Genomic DNA, 17,125 nt, shown 5'->3' with positions numbered 1-17,125 from the left:
TTAACCATCTATTTTAAGAAAGTTTTTATAAAAAATTGAAAAAATTGTCAAAATAATGAATTAATTTTTCGTATTTCCATAAAAAATTTCCTAAAATAAATTATTAATATATGCTATAAGTAAAAGCAATTTATTTATTTATTTTTTATTTGAAAGAGGAATTGTTGTACAGCAAAGCGACCAACCAACTACAATATTTGTTGAAGTAAGAAGAGTAGATATAGAAGCAACACTTAAATTAGCTCTCTCCCTTTCAAATTAACTCTCAAATTTCAAAGTGGGGTTGTGTGAGGTTGTTAACTTTGTCGTGTGGTTTAGAATGTCCAGTGAAACGCCACCGCTATTAGACACAGTTGCAAATGCCGTCGTTGACTACAGAGGCCAGCGAGTCCTCAGATCCAATTCCGGTGGTTGGAGGTCTGCATGTTTCATCATCGGTAGGAAAGTCTCACCCAAATCAATTCAACAAAGTGAAAAATCTCTCAAATAATTAAGAAATGTGATGATCATCTCCTTTTGTGTTTTTGGGCATAAAAATAGTATTATGTATGAATATGATGGTTTATATTATTATTATATATTAGGTGTGGGAGTGGCGGAGAGGCTTGCATATTATGGGATTAGCTGCAACCTGGTCATGTACTTGACTGAGCAGCTGGGGCAATCAACAGCCACTGCTGCGGAGAACGTCAACACTTGGTCAGGAACGGCATCGTTGCTTCCTCTTTTAGGAGCATTCGTAGCTGATTCTTATCTGGGGCGCTACCGCACCATTATTATTGCTTCTTGCATTTACATTCTTGTGCGTATATCTCTCTCTTCCTCGAGCTATGTTTGATGGAAGTGAAAATAGAGAGTATGAAAAATAAAAAAGAGAAAATAAGAGAAATTTTCTCATATAATAGGGTCGGGTATGGGTTAAAAAAAAAAAAACCGAAGCGGGTCCGGGTTGGGTTCGGATTTTATCAAAAAACCCGAAACCCGACCTAAAACCCGACCCGGTTAAGACCCGGTTATATTATATATAAAATTACTAAATTACCCTCATATATATATATATATATAGTTAAAACCCTAAACTCTCAATTCCGCTCCTAATTTCAACCTCTCACACCTCTCATCTCTTCAGCTCTCTCAGTCACTGCCTCTCATCTCTCAACGATCTCACACGCACGGCCACAAGCTGTATGTATAGCGTGATCAACATCATGAACTCATCAGATAAGAGCTAGCGGGATTCCCGTTTCCGACAGATGGAAGTACCGATACCAGAAGAGCTAACCATCCTCGCCGTTCCGACAGATTTAAGAAGCGAAGAGGCAGTTTTGTCCTCGCCGTTCCCGTTTCTCTCAAGTCTCAACTCCGTTTCGTCCTCGGCATCACCGATCTCGCACTGTCTCCATTTTTTTTTCCTTTTTCTATTTTTTTCTGGGTTTAGTTCGCCTCAATCATGTGAATTTGTGTTTGTGTTTATGATTTCTGAAAAGGAAAAATGAAAATCATAGATTTGAAATTTGTGTTTGGATTGTGATTTTGAAAGGGAAAATGTAGATCTGAAATCTGTGTTTGTGATTTCTTTGTTTGTGTTTGGATTTGTGTTTGTGTTTGTGTTTGGATCTGAAATTTTTTTTTAGGTTGAATTGAGCCCAATCCTTTAACAGGGCCCGCAGGGCCCAGCTAGGGCGGGTCCGAGGCCCGGGAAAAAAACCCGCTTAGTTAACAGGTTGGGTCCGGGCCATGGGTCTTGGCCCGCGGGTCGAGTCCGGGTATAGAAAAACCCAGCCCAAACCCGACCCGTTGCCATTCCTAAACATAAGTTTTAATGATGATATTTTCCATGATAGGAAGATTGATTTCTAGATTCTCATGTAGTGAGTTAGGAAAAATTAATGCTCATAAATATATACTAATATGACTTACAAGGTGGATTCCAAAATCTTAATTCCTTTCCCTTGATTATTTACATCTTTTTATTGCTTTATATATTTTGCTTAGTTTAACTATTTGCTTAATCTTATTATTTGCTCAGTTTATTTGATTGCAAACAACCAATTTTTATTAAACTAGATTAGGATTAATTTGGTTAAGATTTAATTAATTTTCCTACGTTCATACAAGTCCCTGTGGGTTCGACCTCATTCTTGTCCAACTATACTTTGGTATGGTTCGTACACTTGTGAGTATTTTAAAATTTCACAACAACTCACCTCAAAGTCTTCCTTAGTTTTCCATGCTATTTTCAGAACCCTTGCCACCGACTCCAAGTTTACCCATCATTTTGTATAGAACTTTCCAACTAGGATCGGTCCAGCCTCCACTTCTAGTGTTTGTATCTCAACTTCAGCCCTTTCCTTTGCTGACAGTCATAACCTAGCGCACCTATTTGTGATCTCATCCATGTCTTTCAGAAGATTCTACCTTAACAGAGAAAGAGTTTGCACTAGGCATCCCTTTTTTCACCTCTAGGTTTCCAAAGCAAACCTAGAGAGAAGACTTTGAACTGAGAATTCTTTAGTGTTGGAAAAGTACTTTTCAGTTTGTTTTGTTTATTTGATTTCTTTCATCATTCTTCTTTATGACTAAATCCTGTTATAAAGTTGTTTTTCTCACAAGGCCTTTAACTTTCATCCTCTAAAAACCAGTTCATATGGGGTTCTTTTATCTCCAAAGAATATGGTGAAAAGGAAATCACTAAAAAAACAATTACTCCTCCAACTGATTTCTTTTTAATTTTCCTTCTAATTTAATTTTTTTGAGATGTTTCAAATCTAATATTTAAGTTGTGGACTGTAGAGAAATCATTCCTTCCAAAATGAGATGTGGAGTGGTTCTTCTTTTGTCTTCAGTAACTAATCTGGATATTAATTAATTTTTAGCTATTTCAAAATTATTAATAATTTATTTATATATACAACTTATGCAGGGTTTATGTTTGGACGGCTCTCTTACTGTTTCTTCTTGCAATATTCAATACTTGCACTGTCATCAATAGATATCTAATTTAAGTTAGCGATATATAGTTATATACAATTATTAGTGATATAATTTTAGACTTTTTTATAAAATAAAATTAATATTAATTAAATTTTTTTTTGAGAAGGAATGCTAATTAATTGTTAAGGATAAGAATTGTTATTCATCTAAAAAATCAAACTCATGCTAGTTGTGATATGGTGATATCTTAGAAATTCGAATTACAAAAGAGTCCCACAGTTGGAGGTAAGATAAATGATAGCATTAGCCATTAGAAATGAATATTTTGGAGTCATATTAACTTCTCACCTTCTCTACATTGCTTTAAAGAATAGAAAACAAAGATGTGAGTGTATGGCACAAGTTTGTTAAGATGAAGTCATAGCTATTTATTGAATATGTTACATGTTCAATCTAAAATTTACTACTCTGATGTGCAAAAGATATAGAACTATTCGGCTACTCCACAACTGTTATTTTACCATTAATGAAAGTAATTGACACATGATAATTTATTTGCTACCCTCATCATTTGCTGATCATTTAGATACATGGAATATGTGATAGCTAATGATAAATCAATAAAATTGTTTAAGAAATTGCTAGGTAGGTGGATCAAAATTATGTAGCACAAATCAATTCAAATCAAGACATCTCAATAATGAAACACTTTATGGAGGAGAACATTAAACGTAAGTTACAATTGAAATATATATTCAATACTATAAGATTTAAGCTTTATAGTGGAGGGTATATGAAAGGCTTCTATTCACAAAAAAATAAAATTAAAAAAAATTATACAGGATTGTTACTCGAGATATTTTCCAATGTTGGTAGATAATCACCAAAATTTTTAGGCAACATCAAAATGAGGTACACAATTTTGAATTCACAACTGATGTCTATTACTTTCACATGAACTATTTTTTCTCTACTAATCACAATCTACCGCATACATAATTGTGCCACAAAATACTGTAGTCCTATATTTTCTCTTTTTATTAACTTTATCCAATGAAGTTGTGCATTGTTCTAGAGTCATTGTTATATTTTTGAAAAAAAAAACTTTGACTTCATGGATCCAAATTGCAATTAATTCTAAACCAAACAATTGCTGCAAAACTATCGACAAATCCTTCAGCATGCAAATTTTGGAACAAACACATTTCGCATCCCAATAAACCAAGCATGCAAGAAAAACGGAGTGGGTCATTGGGATCATGAATGCCCTTACCCTTATGGAAATGAAGAATTACATGTTACATGCAAAGTGTGCTCAATTGACTTGGAAATATACAAATTAGCCAACCAAGTATGGTAGAAATTTTGTTTCCAAAATAAAAATCTACAATAAAATTTCCTCATTCTATTCCAAATACAAATCTCTAATAATACAAAATTAATTCCATCAACAAAACCTCCAATCACCATGAATCCTGCAATATATTGGTCAAACATATATAATGCAGCTTGAGTAGCAATACATAGAAAAATATTAATAATTAATAATCTATAATAATAACACTATCATAAACAAATTTATCACGCGCAACGCGCGGGTCCGCGACTAGTTTTGGTAATAATTGAAACCCAAACTTTTACCAAATGAAAACCATAAATTCACAAAAAAGAAAATCCTATCCACCAATGAAAACAAAAAGAAAAAAGGGTATTGGCTTTGTAATAAACATGATCAACAACAATAATGATGAAGACACAAAAAAAGAGGACATAAAAAATGCTTAGATTAACAACTTTATGTGTTATATCATACATTTGCCAATAGTAAATTAGGACAAAGTATTGTACCTCCTCTATCAAAATTATCTGTTGATTGCATATGAGTAACTTGCATGCAAAATTTCCTTAGCAACCGAAAAGAATAGAGGATTTTACTATTTTGGTCAATTTGAGATGACTAATCTCCTCAATGAGAGAAAAGAGATAGTGTTGCTTTAATTTTTCTAATGATCTTTATTTCTATACTTGTCTATATAAAATACAGCCATGATATGGATTATATCCGATTGAAAATAATTCAAATAGCAAACTAATTAGAATTAAAATAGCTGAAATAATTGGCTAATGAGATAATAACATCCTAATGAGTAATGACAACCATCGTAATCACCTAATCTATTCTACAAAATAGAATGAGTTTATTTCAAATCCAACTACTGCTAAGTAAAGGTTCAATTCCCCATTTCACTCTATAATAATATTAAATCAATCATAGGAACTAATCAATACAAGGGAAAATATAAGATCAATTAAGTAGAGGATTGAGTGGGAACCTATAGGTAGATCACTTTTGGAAATATAAAAGCACAAAGAAAATTTCAAACAACAAAGAGTAGCCCCTTTCTCATTAAAAAATAGTAATAAGCAATATACCAATCAACACGAACTCAGCAATATACCAATCTTTGTTGAGTTACTATTATGTATCAAATCATAAAAGAAAAAAAAAAAAGCATTTGAGAGGAAATTAACTTGGTCAAAATTATACAGGTTGTGAACATATATGGGGCTGTTTGGATTTTTTTTTTTTTGTCATCACTCATCACTCCTCACTCCTTACTCAATTTTCGTCACTCATCACTCATCACTTAAAATACCCCAATTTCCCAAACCCCCCGTTTGGTAACTTAACTCATCACCCACTTTTCAACTTCAAAAGTTGCGACTGGGTTTCACAAAAAAAAAAAAATCAGTCCATTTGTCGAACATTGTGGCTTGGTATGTGGGTTTAATTACAAAAATGCCATTAAAAGCTGAGTTTTGGAAACGGAAAACACCTAAAATGTGTTTTCAGTTTCCATAACTCATCACTCAAAAATCAGAGAATTAAGTGATGGAAACAAATCCAAACAGTGTTTTTTTTTGTAGGACCCACATATTTTGAGTTATGAGTGATGGAAACAAAGTTATATGTTATGGAAACAACAAATCCAAATAACCCCTATATCACCACCATATTTGTTCCATCTTTTAATTAGTCATGGATAAAAGCAATCCAATTTCTTTTCTCCACCATGCTTTTCTCTTCTAGCTTTGATTTTTTTTTTACCAAAAACAGATGCACTTCATCTGCCATGTACAATTCCCAACAATAAGTAGAAAATTTTCACAAGATAAGGCCCAATTCAAAAACTAAAAAAGAACAAACCCAAAAGAGGTAGAGCTTCAATTTAAAAACCCACCAATAAAAAAGTTCAACACCCTAAAGAAAAACAATTTAGAAAGTAAAAGGGAAAAAAACATACACAAAAGAATAGAGTACAAAAGAAATTGGATTTAGAAATACCTTAACTGAATCATCCAGGTTTTGTCAGTATTTATATACTGTGAGGAGAGGAAGACAGGAAGGAAGGGAGACAGAGAGGCTACCGTTAGAAGCGAGAAAGGCTGTGAAATAAGTGTGAAACCGTAGAATAGAAGGTGGAGAAGGGGAAGGAACTAAATGTGAGCTTTATCTATACTACTATTTAAGGAGTTTTCTCTGTTTAGGATCCTCATTTTTTGGTTCAAAAATGCCCTTACACCCTTATGTTTATGTAGAGGCAAAACTAAAGAATAATCCGATAAAAATATAACTTTAACTCCTACTAAAATATTGTCTAAACAATATGATCAAATTACTTTATCCACTTATAAATTAGATTTTCAAAATAAAAATTATATATAAAAAATAAAGACTATTTTTTTTTTGGCTATAAAATAGGACCACTAAGTCCAATGTTTTCACTAAACCAAAAATAAAAGTCTAAATTTATAAGAAGTGAACTTTATAGTGGAGATAGGGCTGAGAAATGTTTTATATTTATTGATATTTTGAAATTGTTAAAAAATATTTTAAAATCTATAAAGAAGATGATGAAAATTACATAATTGTTGATGTGGCTTAACATAAACGTAATAACTCCCCTCAAAAAAAAAAAAAAAAAACATAAACGTAATAACATTAAATACTACGCTTTAATTTTTAGTATTATATAAATACAATATTAATGCATATATGTTATTCGTTAAACGAGAATTAGGAAAAAAAAGAAAAGAAGTCAGGTGCTGTGTTGAAGCCTGACTGTTGATGGCTACCACTCAAAAATCAAAATTAAAAAATGAAATGGCCCTCCTCTTTCATTTTCCACCACACATCCTAGTCCTACACTTCAATCACTTCATAGACTTCCAGTAGTTCTACACTTCTACGGCAATGCCAATCTTTCAAGTTTTCAATTTTGTCATATTTTCGCTTCTCCATTCCCACTGCCAAACTCTCTCTCTCTCTCTCTCTTGCGTTTCATTCTCAAGAACAGAAAATTTCATCTTTTCACCGCAGCCAAACTTTTACTCACACTCACAGCCAAATTTCATCTTTTTACCACAGCCAATATCTATGTAGTTTAGAACCTCATTCAAATTTTAATCGGAGTGTAGGAATTGGTGTTGTCCTTGATGATTGCACAAAATTAACATTTTATTAATTCTGAAAGTGGGGCAGTACTTTTTTATTATTTTGTTTTTAATATGGGGTAATTATTCAATTGAAATAACACAGGGTGCTTCTCGCGGGAATAGTATAAGAAAGTATAGTCAAACCTGACAACTACGAGTGTTTATCAAACTGCATAAACAATACAAATTGTAAAAATTGTACCAAAATTACTCATAAAATAGTATAAATGTACTGCATCGCAAATAGTAGTGCACCGCACTGCATGGTGCAGTATAGTTTGTAGTTTTATAATAAGAAAACTGCACAAACTGCACCACATCTTCTCTATATATTAATATATTTATTTATTTTTAATATTAAATGTATTCTTAATAGTTTAATAACTTTTCCAAAAAAGAAAAAGTTTGATAATCCTATCAAATGTTGACTAGGAAAGCCAATCCAAAATAAAGAAAAACTAGTTCAATAATTTAAAACTTGGCCAAAAACAAAGGGAAAAATTACTTTTGGACTGGGTAGGAAAAGCTCAAAATTTGAAAAATATATTGATTTCATACCGTTTAAACCGCATCTTATATATAGCATCATACATGTGACCGCAAAAATGAGGTGAGGTACGGCTATGATTTTCGCTAAACTCTAAACCGCACCACACCGCACCGCACCGCATATGTGACCGTAAAAATAAGGTGCAGTGCAGTTATGGTTTAGCTAAACTGCACCGTAAAGTACGATGTTAAAAATGGCCCAAAACTACGCTGCGCCGCACCCCGAACACCCCTACTAACAACTGTTTAAAGCAATCACATTTAGCCAAAATATTTTCCCTAAAAAAAAAAGAAATACATGCAGCCATAATATAGTTCAAGGATCCGGTTAATGTGCGCTCTTAGGTATACATTAACCGTCTATTTTAAAAAAACTTTTATGAAAAATTGAAAAAATTGTCAAAATAATGAATTAGTTTTTTGTATTTCCATAAAAAGTTTTCTAAAATGAATTATTAATATATGCTAGAAGTAAAAGCGATTTATTTATTTATTTATTTATTTGAAAGAGGAATTGCTGTATGGCAAAGCGACCAACCAACTACAATGTTTGTTGAAGTAAGAAGAGTAGATATAGAAGCAACACTTAAATTAGCTCTCTCCCTTTCAAATTAACTCTCAAATTTCAAAGTGGGGTTGTGTGAGGTTGTTAACTTTGTCGTGTGGTTTAAGAAATGTCCATTGAAACGCCACCGCTATTAGACACAGTTGCAAATGCCGTCGTTGACTACAAAGGCCAGCGAGTCCTCAGATCCAATTCCGGAGGTTGGAGGTCTGCATGTTTCATCATAGGTAGGAAAGTCTCACCCAAATCAATTCAACAAAGTGAAAAATCTCTCAAATAATTAAGAAATGTGATGATCATCTCCTTTTGTGTTTTTGGGCATAAAAATAGTATTATGTATGAATATGATGGTTTATATTATTATTATTATTATTTATTAGGTGTGGAAGTGGCGGAGAGGTTTGCATATTATGGGATTAGCTGCAACCTGGTCATGTACTTGACTGAGCAGCTGGCGCAATCAACAGCCACTGCAGCCGAGAACGTCAACACTTGGTCAGGAACGGCATCGTCGCTTCCTCTTTTAGGAGCATTCGTAGCTGATTCTTATCTGGGGCGCTACCGCACCATTATTATTGCTTCTTGCATTTACATTCTGGTGCGTATCTCTCTCTCTCCCTCCCCTAGACTATGTTTGATTGGAGTGAAAATAGAGAGGATGAAAAATGAATGAGAGAAAATATGAAAAATTTTAGGTAGAAAGGCGGTTTGGTTAGAATGATTTTGGAAGAAAATGGTAGGGCTCTTATTTTTTCCAATTACCCACCATTTTTCAGCCTCTAAATTCAGAAGAAAACAGGGAAGGGAAGTGGTTTTGATGAAAATGACATTTCTACCCCCTTTACCTTCCTTAAGTAAATTCAATGTTAACATTTTTTTTTTCTTCCTTGCTACGTTAATTTTTTTTTCTTTTTCCTTTTATGGGTTCTTTGTCTGACGTTGAACTTTGTTTCTTTTTTTCTTTTTTCTTTTTATTAATCTTTTTTTTGCTCTTTGTCTTTGGTTTCGTTGAACTTCCTTCTTCCTTTTTTTTCCTTACTTTGAACCATTTTACATAGAACCAGTTTTTTCTTTTATAAAATATTTATATGAAATAAGTTATGTAATAAGGGTATAAGAATAAATTTATACAAACTCTATTTTCTATCTCTCCACTTTTTCACTATCCAATCTCTCCAATCAAACACAAACGAGAGAAATTAAAATCTCTTTTTTTTTTTTTTTTTTTTTTTTTTCATTCCCTTTCTATTTTTTTCCTCTCACTTTTCCATCTTCCTAACAAAATCCTAATTCCATTTAAGCATCCCGCCAAAAGTGGGAGAAAAGTCAAATATCAATTCATAGCAGAAAAACTTGCCAAAAGTGGGAGAAAAGTCAAATATCAATTTCGGGTCCGTTTAGATTGAGTTTATTTTTGCTGAAATTGAAACTACTTTAGCAAAATAATTTTTAAATGTATGAATAATGTCGTGAGACCCATTTTTAATGAAAAAGTGCCTAAAAAGTGGAATTTATGGGTTCATGAACAGTGCACAAGTGCACTGTTCACGATTGACATGGTCAAATAGTGCAGCTGGGGAAAAAAAAAAAAAAAAAAAACCAGAAAACGCAGCCCAGGATTCAGCGGAAAACGCTGAATCCAAACGGGTACTTCATAGCAGAAAAACTAGCAAGTCGCGAAGATCTCATAGGTAGCACAAGTGCATAGGCACTTGTTTTCCAAGTAACTCCAGTAGCAAACCTCAGACAACCACTGTCCTGGTCTTGACTTTTCTAGAAAGGCTATGTAAGGAGGATATGGTTTGTGTCCACATTAGTGCACTGATCATGTTGGGATATGGATATATGTCCGCATCGTAACGTGTCTGCTGCAGTTAATGCACTCGATACAATCCCAACCCATATAAGAACCACCCACCTTTGCCAAAGAAAGGAACAAAATGGAGAGTATTGCCAAAGTTGACTCAATCCTCCTCCTCAAAAATGTCAAAAGCCTTTGCATACAAGAACTCGGCTAGAGATTATTAGTACATTTTTGTTGGGGAAAAATCCTAATCCCCTTAATGTCTATGTGTGAATTAAAATATATAACTACCAAGCAATAGCAATATTATGGAAACAAAAAAAATTCCAACAAGCATCACATAAACACAACCACATAAGAACACCAAATCTTACATGGAAAACCCTCTAGTGTAGGGAGAGACGGGGCAGTTCTGAAAAAATATCCACTATGAAATAAAGGTTACAAATATCAAGTTTGTGTTAAACTTGAGTCCACAATAAATTGGATATCCAACAAATAAATCTTAAAGAGTAAATATAATCTCACCACAAAACCAGTAGCAAAATCTTCCTCTAAATACTCTAACTCTCCATGGTTGTAGCACTTAAAAACTCCATGAGAACTCCACCAATTTATCTTCCTTGTGTAAAACTTGAGCAAAAAAAATATTTCATTTTTCTTTTTCACTCTCTCACACTCTCACTGTGTTTCACTGTGTTTCTCTCAATTTCTCACACTCTCACTGTGTTTCTCTCTATTTCTCACGGACTGCACCTCTCAAAATGGCTGAATATCTCTTTGTGTTTTGCTCTCTCTGGAACTCACACACACTGGCTGAATATCTGTGGAATTGCTGGAACTTCTTGCTGCCAGGCGTGCCATTTCCTTTGCTGCAGAAACGGGTCATGTGCAGGTGGTTTGCGAAGGCGACTCTTTGTCTGTGGTCAACTCTTTAAGGGGTAATGGCATGGAAAATTCCCGGGGAGGGCATTTAATTAGGGACATCAAATCCCAATCAAACTCATTTCTGAGTATTTCGTTCGCTCATGTTGGTCGGCAAGGCAATGCCGTGGCACACGCTTTAGCCCAACGAGCGAGACAATCTTTCTTACCTCAAATTTGGTTGGAGTGTGTTCCAACGGATATTATGGCTTTTGTATTGGATGACTATCCTCCTTGATAAATTTATCAACAAGTATTTCAGTTCTCAAAAAAAAAAAAAAAAAAAAAAGCACTCTACAAGGCCGAATGGCCTTTGCTTCTTTTCCTTCTTTTCTCTTCAGCGTGTCTCACACACTTGCTCAGCTTTTGCATTAAAGCAAAAGCTGATTTTGGAACACTTCTCATTGAGAAGTCATACCTCTCCATACTTTGGTCACTTCTCATTAAATGGAAAATACTTGCATTGAAGACTTTTGGAACAAGCTCATGAATGAGCCTTGACAATGCATGTGGGCTGGACCCACACGGTAAGGCACCCAACAATTTTCATAGAAACAAAAGGTCTTTCAAACAACACACGGTTTTATGACAGGATAGCATCAGCTTTCAAAATCAAATCTTCCCAAACTAAACATTAATATTTCAGCATTATATTTTAAACTTAGGCTCTTGTTTTTTTTTTTTTTTTTTTTTTTTTTTTTTTAACTTTATCCATCCATGACTTGGATTGGGATTAATCACAGGGACTAAGCTTGCTGACTCTGTCAGCTATGCTTCCTTCTTCTATCAGTACCTCTAATTACGTGGGCAAAAACAAAGTTACATTAGCTTCTTCCGAGCTCCAAGTGAATTTATTCTTCATCTCTCTATATCTAGTAGCAGTTGGGCAAGGTGGACATAAGCCTTGCGTTCAAGCTTTTGGAGCTGACCAGTTTGATGGAGAAGATCCGGTGGAATGCCAAGCCAAAAGCTCATTCTTCAATTGGTGGTATTTTGGACTATGTACAGGTTCGTCTGTGGCAATGTTGATCCTAACCTATGTACAAGAAAACCTTAGTTGGGGTCTAGGATATGGAATCCCGTGTGTTGCGATGGTCATTGCCTTAGGTGTCTTCTTTCTTGGTACTAGAACTTATCGACATAGTGTCAAAGAGGTGAAAAGCCCATTTGTGAGAATCGGTCAAGTGTTTGTTACCGCAATTAAGAATCGGCGGGCTAAACCATCAGAAATAGCTATTGAAGAGGAAGCTTGCAGAACCTTGCCACAGCATAACTCTGAACAATTCAAGTAAGAGAGCAATAATATTCAGTTTTATTTTAAAGACTTACTACCTCTTTAATATGGTATTTCTCGTCCCAAAAAAAAAATAATAATAATAGAAACTTTGTATACAAATATGATATAGAGGGTTCAGGAGGTTAACTTGTTTAAGAGATAATACTTGGAGAAGAAAATTAAAACCTTATTCTAACATATAATAAACATATTTAATCCAAAAGTTTATTTATGGGTTTTGACTAGACATAATAAAATTAGAGTTGGACTTAATAAGCCCAAAAGAAAAATATTAGTTTTAGTATGGCTTTTGTACCCATTAAAAAATTGGGTTGACCCAAATCCAGACTTACTGAAATATCTTTTTCGGATCGATCTGCAAGTCACATTGATCAACTCTTTTTATTTTCAAAGGAAAAACTTTCGCTTCCTTTGGCTCTTTGATCCTGTGAAAAAATATTTTTGCAGTTTCATATTTTTTTTTTCTTTTTTCTATCTATTTTAAGCTCTTTTCTTGTTAGGAACACTTATAGATTCTTTCTTAACATAGTGGAGCCTTGAAGACTTCAATTTAGTGAACCACAGACCATTTACACTTAAAAAATTTTGTGTATTCTCATAAAAAAAAGTGTTTTGGGTCCGTTTGGATTGAGTTTATTTTTGTTGAAACTGAAAACTAAAATTGAAACACTGTAACAAAATAATTTTTAAATGTGTAAATAGTATCGTGAGACCCATTTTTAATGAAAAAATTGCTGAAAAGTGAAATTTGTAGATTCGTAAACAATGCACAGGTGCACTATTCATAACTGACTTGGTCAAATAGTGCTGCTAAAAAAAAAAAAAAAAAAGTCAGAAAACGCACCATAGGATTCAGCGAAAAACACTGAATCCAAACAGGCAATTTATTTTAACTTTTACTTAAGAGTTTTTTTTATTATTTATTCACTTATTTGTATTGAAAAGAAGACAGCCAATTTGATCAAATTTCATTTATTACTATTATTATTTGCATGTGAAAAAAAGGTCAAACTAGATTGACCTGACCCTAAAAAGAATGTATAAGGGTTATAGCTTATAGGTTTTGCAACACATTTAGTACAACCCATTGTTGACTTGAACCCAATCTTACCTAAGCCCGAAAACATCGAACTTGAACACAATAAACTTGACCAATTCGCTAGAGCTAGTTTGCTGCGTAAACCATTCATTTAAACTATGCTCGGAACTTATAGATAATTTTCAAGAAAACTATAAGAATTTTGATATATTACTAACTAGTCACTAATCCATGCAATGTACGGAAAAGTTATATCATATAAAAATTTAAACAATTCTTTGTTTCTTCCTCTTGTACATTAAGATTCCAGTCTCAAAAATTTGTATCTTTGATATGAAACGTTAAATTACTAAATGAAAAATATTAATCAAACTTAAATTAAAATTAACAAAAACACAACCCATAAACTTAAATTAAATCCAAACACAAAAAAATGAAAAAAAAAAAAGAACAAAAAAAAGGTCTCATATTAATACAAACAGAACATAAACTGAGAATTTTAAAAAATGGTCTCAAATTAATACAAACAGAGTATAAGCTGGGAATCAAACTGTGAATAGGTAATCTTTCTGCTTATTCTAATATTGTAAAATTGTAAATAGCTTTTTTGGACATGTTTACACATGTAGCATCTCAAGTAATGACTTATTGGTTATACACATTTATGCCTTTATGGATATAGCAAACACCAAAACTGGTCTTGATATAGGGTTTTAAGGTCCACAAAGTTCCACACAAAACCAAATTAAACAACATAAACATGAAGATGAACTAAATTGTCAACCAACCCAGATAAATTAAGAGAGCAATAAAAAGTTGGAATAAGTTGGAATAAAAAACATAATGAGTTAGGTTAGATTAAAAAAATGCTTTATTTCGTAAATTAACTTTAACTTTTTTTTTTTAATGAGTTTTATAAACTAATTATTTAGTCAACTTAGAAAGAAAGAAAGAAAGAAGAAGAAAAAAGCATGTACAATAAGTTTAAACCAAAGACAAATACATTAATTTACAATACACAACACTATCATGTATATTTGATATGTATAACATTCTCTCATGACTTAATAACATGGCAATAGGAAATCTCCAATAAAAAAGAAAAAAGAAAAAAAAAAGATATCAACTACACGGCAGGGGCGGAGCCAGGGGGGGCAGTTGCCCCCCCTGGCTCGGCAAAAAAAATAGTAGGGTGGCTTTTAAATTTTAGTAAGAAGAAGGTTTGTATTTGGTTTGACAATATATCCATCTCAAAGTTGCATCTCTTTCTCTAGCTTTGGCTGGGTCTTGGTGTCAATTCTCCACTTCACCATGTGGATACTTACTAAAAAAAATTCTTTATGTAATAATTATCCTACATCATAAAATTTTGTATAATAAACCAAAATTTTGAGATAATTATATAATAACACAAACTTACGTTAGTTGTATTTGGTGTTCATACTTAATTACTAAAAATATGTTCATTTATAAATGGAATTTTTACTATATATATATATATATATAAGAAGATGGCTTATTTATGCAAAAAAAAATAAATAAATAAATAAAAAAAAAATCCTTTACAACCATCCAACATATATGTAATATGTGTGTGTTTCAATATGCATGCATAGTATATATAAATTTTGCCCCCCCTCGAGTCAAATCCTGACTCCGCCACTGCTACACGGTAATATAATAATATAAACTTATAATATTATAAACCTATAAATGTAAAGAAATTGACAACCACAAAGTTATTTACTATTTTTTTAATGACATTGGTAGACAACTACAAATGAAAATCAGTCAAAAGCAGTAAACTACTAAACTTGAAAAGTCTAGTTTAGCATGTTAATCCTGATTTCGAAGATCAATGCCGGATCCAAAATTTTGAAGGAGATGGTCAGATCTGAGATTTGGGAGAAGTAGTTGATAGCATTTGAGAGATATGAGAAGAGAGATTATTTGAGTTTTGGGTTTGGGGGGAAGGAGATGGTAGTGTGAGAGATATGAGGAAGAGAGATTTTTCATTTTTTTTTAAATTGTGTTTTTGGTTTTTTTTCTTAGAAGTATCGCTTTTTTTTTGGGGGGGGGGGGGGGTGTTTGAGTTTGAGTTTGATTTTGAGTTTAAGTTGGACTTGTTAGAGAGATAGAGTTTCACTCTTTATTAAGTTTGGATTAAACAAAAATAATTTTATTTAAATAAATTTAAATATTGTGTTGACGTGAAAAATCGTATGAGTTTCAGAGGCTTCGGTTTTATATATATATATATATATATATTAAAAAACAGTCATACCACTTGTTTCCCAACTAATGAACAAGTCTTGCTCTTCTTTCAGACCAAAAAAACAAATTTTAATTCCTTTTTTAGATCTAATCACCTTTTATAGAATGATTTGGATCCACTAATGTGACAGGTTCCTTAACAAAGCCTTGCAAGGCAAGGTATGTACTATTAGTGATGTTGAAGAAGCAAAGGCCGTTCTTAGGCTTATTCCAATTTGGGCTACGAGCTTAGGTTATGCTATTGTGGTTGCACAAACCTCAACTTTCTTTACCGAGCAAGGGGCTATTCTTGATAGAACAATTTTTCCTGGCTTTGAGATACCAGCTGCTTCACTACAATTCTTTATCGGCCTGGCCATTGTTTTTTTCATTCCTATATATGATCGTATTTTTGTTCCTATAGCAAGAGCTATCACCACTAAACCTTTTGGAATCACAATGCTACAGAGAATTGGAACTGGGATGCTTTTATCTATCATTTGCATGGTAGTTGCAGTTCTAGTTGAAATAAAAAGGCTCAAAACTGCTAAAGAATATGGGTTGGTTGATATGCCAGATGTGACTATTCCAATGAGTGTGTGGTGGCTTCTTCCTCAATATGTTTTGTCTGGAATTGCTGATGTTTTCACCATTGTTGGGCTACAAGAATTCTTCTATGACCAGGTCCCAAGTGAATTAAGAAGTGTTGGTCTTGCCCTCTATCTTAGTATTTTGGGGATTGGGAATTTTTTAAGTAGCTTTCTTGTCTCTATCATTGAGGAGGTGACTGGTGGGGATGGCAAAGATAGTTGGTTTGCTGATAATCTTAATCGGGCACATCTTGACTATTTTTATTGGCTACTTGCTGGAATTAGTGCAGTTGCATTTACTGCCTACTTGTATTTTGCAAAATCTTATATTTATAATAGGCCAAGTACAATTTAAATTTAAATTCAGTCACTTTGTTGTAAGTAAATTTAAATTGTATTTAGGCATGTGAATGTTCTATGTTATTTGTTAAATTAAAGTGAAAAAGAAGAAAATCATTGAAAGAGAAAAGAAAAAAAGAAAAAAAGAAAAAGAAACAGGTGGAAGGAAAATGATGATGTACTAAGACATAATATGGTTGGTTCCTTTCCCTTTCAACTTTCAAGGTCATGAATTCTTAAAGTTTGGGTCTAGTTTTGTGAGGATACATTTGTAATGGGTTTGGATAGGCTAAACCTATTTTGAATTCAAATGTTGCTCCAAATTGGTTGATTG

At 33.0% G+C, this 17,125-nt stretch overlaps 1 protein-coding gene across 1 annotated transcript; it reads left to right on the top strand.

The window, feature by feature from the left end:
- The first annotated feature begins 295 nt into the window (after nt 1-295).
- Nucleotides 296-16,838, top strand: LOC126722570 (protein NRT1/ PTR FAMILY 5.10-like). The gene is made up of 4 exons (XM_050425718.1): nt 296-437; nt 8,926-9,143; nt 12,017-12,561; nt 16,015-16,838. The coding sequence occupies exons 1-4, from the start codon at nt 320-322 to the stop codon at nt 16,805-16,807; spliced, it is 1,674 nt and encodes a 557-aa protein (XP_050281675.1). The 5' UTR covers nt 296-319; the 3' UTR covers nt 16,808-16,838.
- Nucleotides 16,839-17,125: the final 287 nt, after the last annotated feature.

This window comes from Quercus robur, chromosome 4, assembly GCF_932294415.1.
Source record: "Quercus robur chromosome 4, dhQueRobu3.1, whole genome shotgun sequence".
In the NCBI taxonomy this organism is placed as follows: Eukaryota; Viridiplantae; Streptophyta; class Magnoliopsida; order Fagales; family Fagaceae; genus Quercus; species Quercus robur.
This window is presented reverse-complemented; position numbering and strand designations above follow the sequence as displayed.

Excerpts from the sequence above, each read along its gene's own strand:
- LOC126722570 (XM_050425718.1), top strand. The coding sequence starts at position 320 with ATGTCCAGTGAAACGCCACCGCTATTAGACACAGTTGCAAATGCCGTC. Across the intron at positions 438-8,925 it reads GTCTGCATGTTTCATCATCG|GTGTGGAAGTGGCGGAGAGG; the intron begins GTAGGAAAGTCT and ends ATTATTTATTAG. Across the intron at positions 12,562-16,014 it reads CATAACTCTGAACAATTCAA|GTTCCTTAACAAAGCCTTGC; the intron begins GTAAGAGAGCAA and ends CTAATGTGACAG.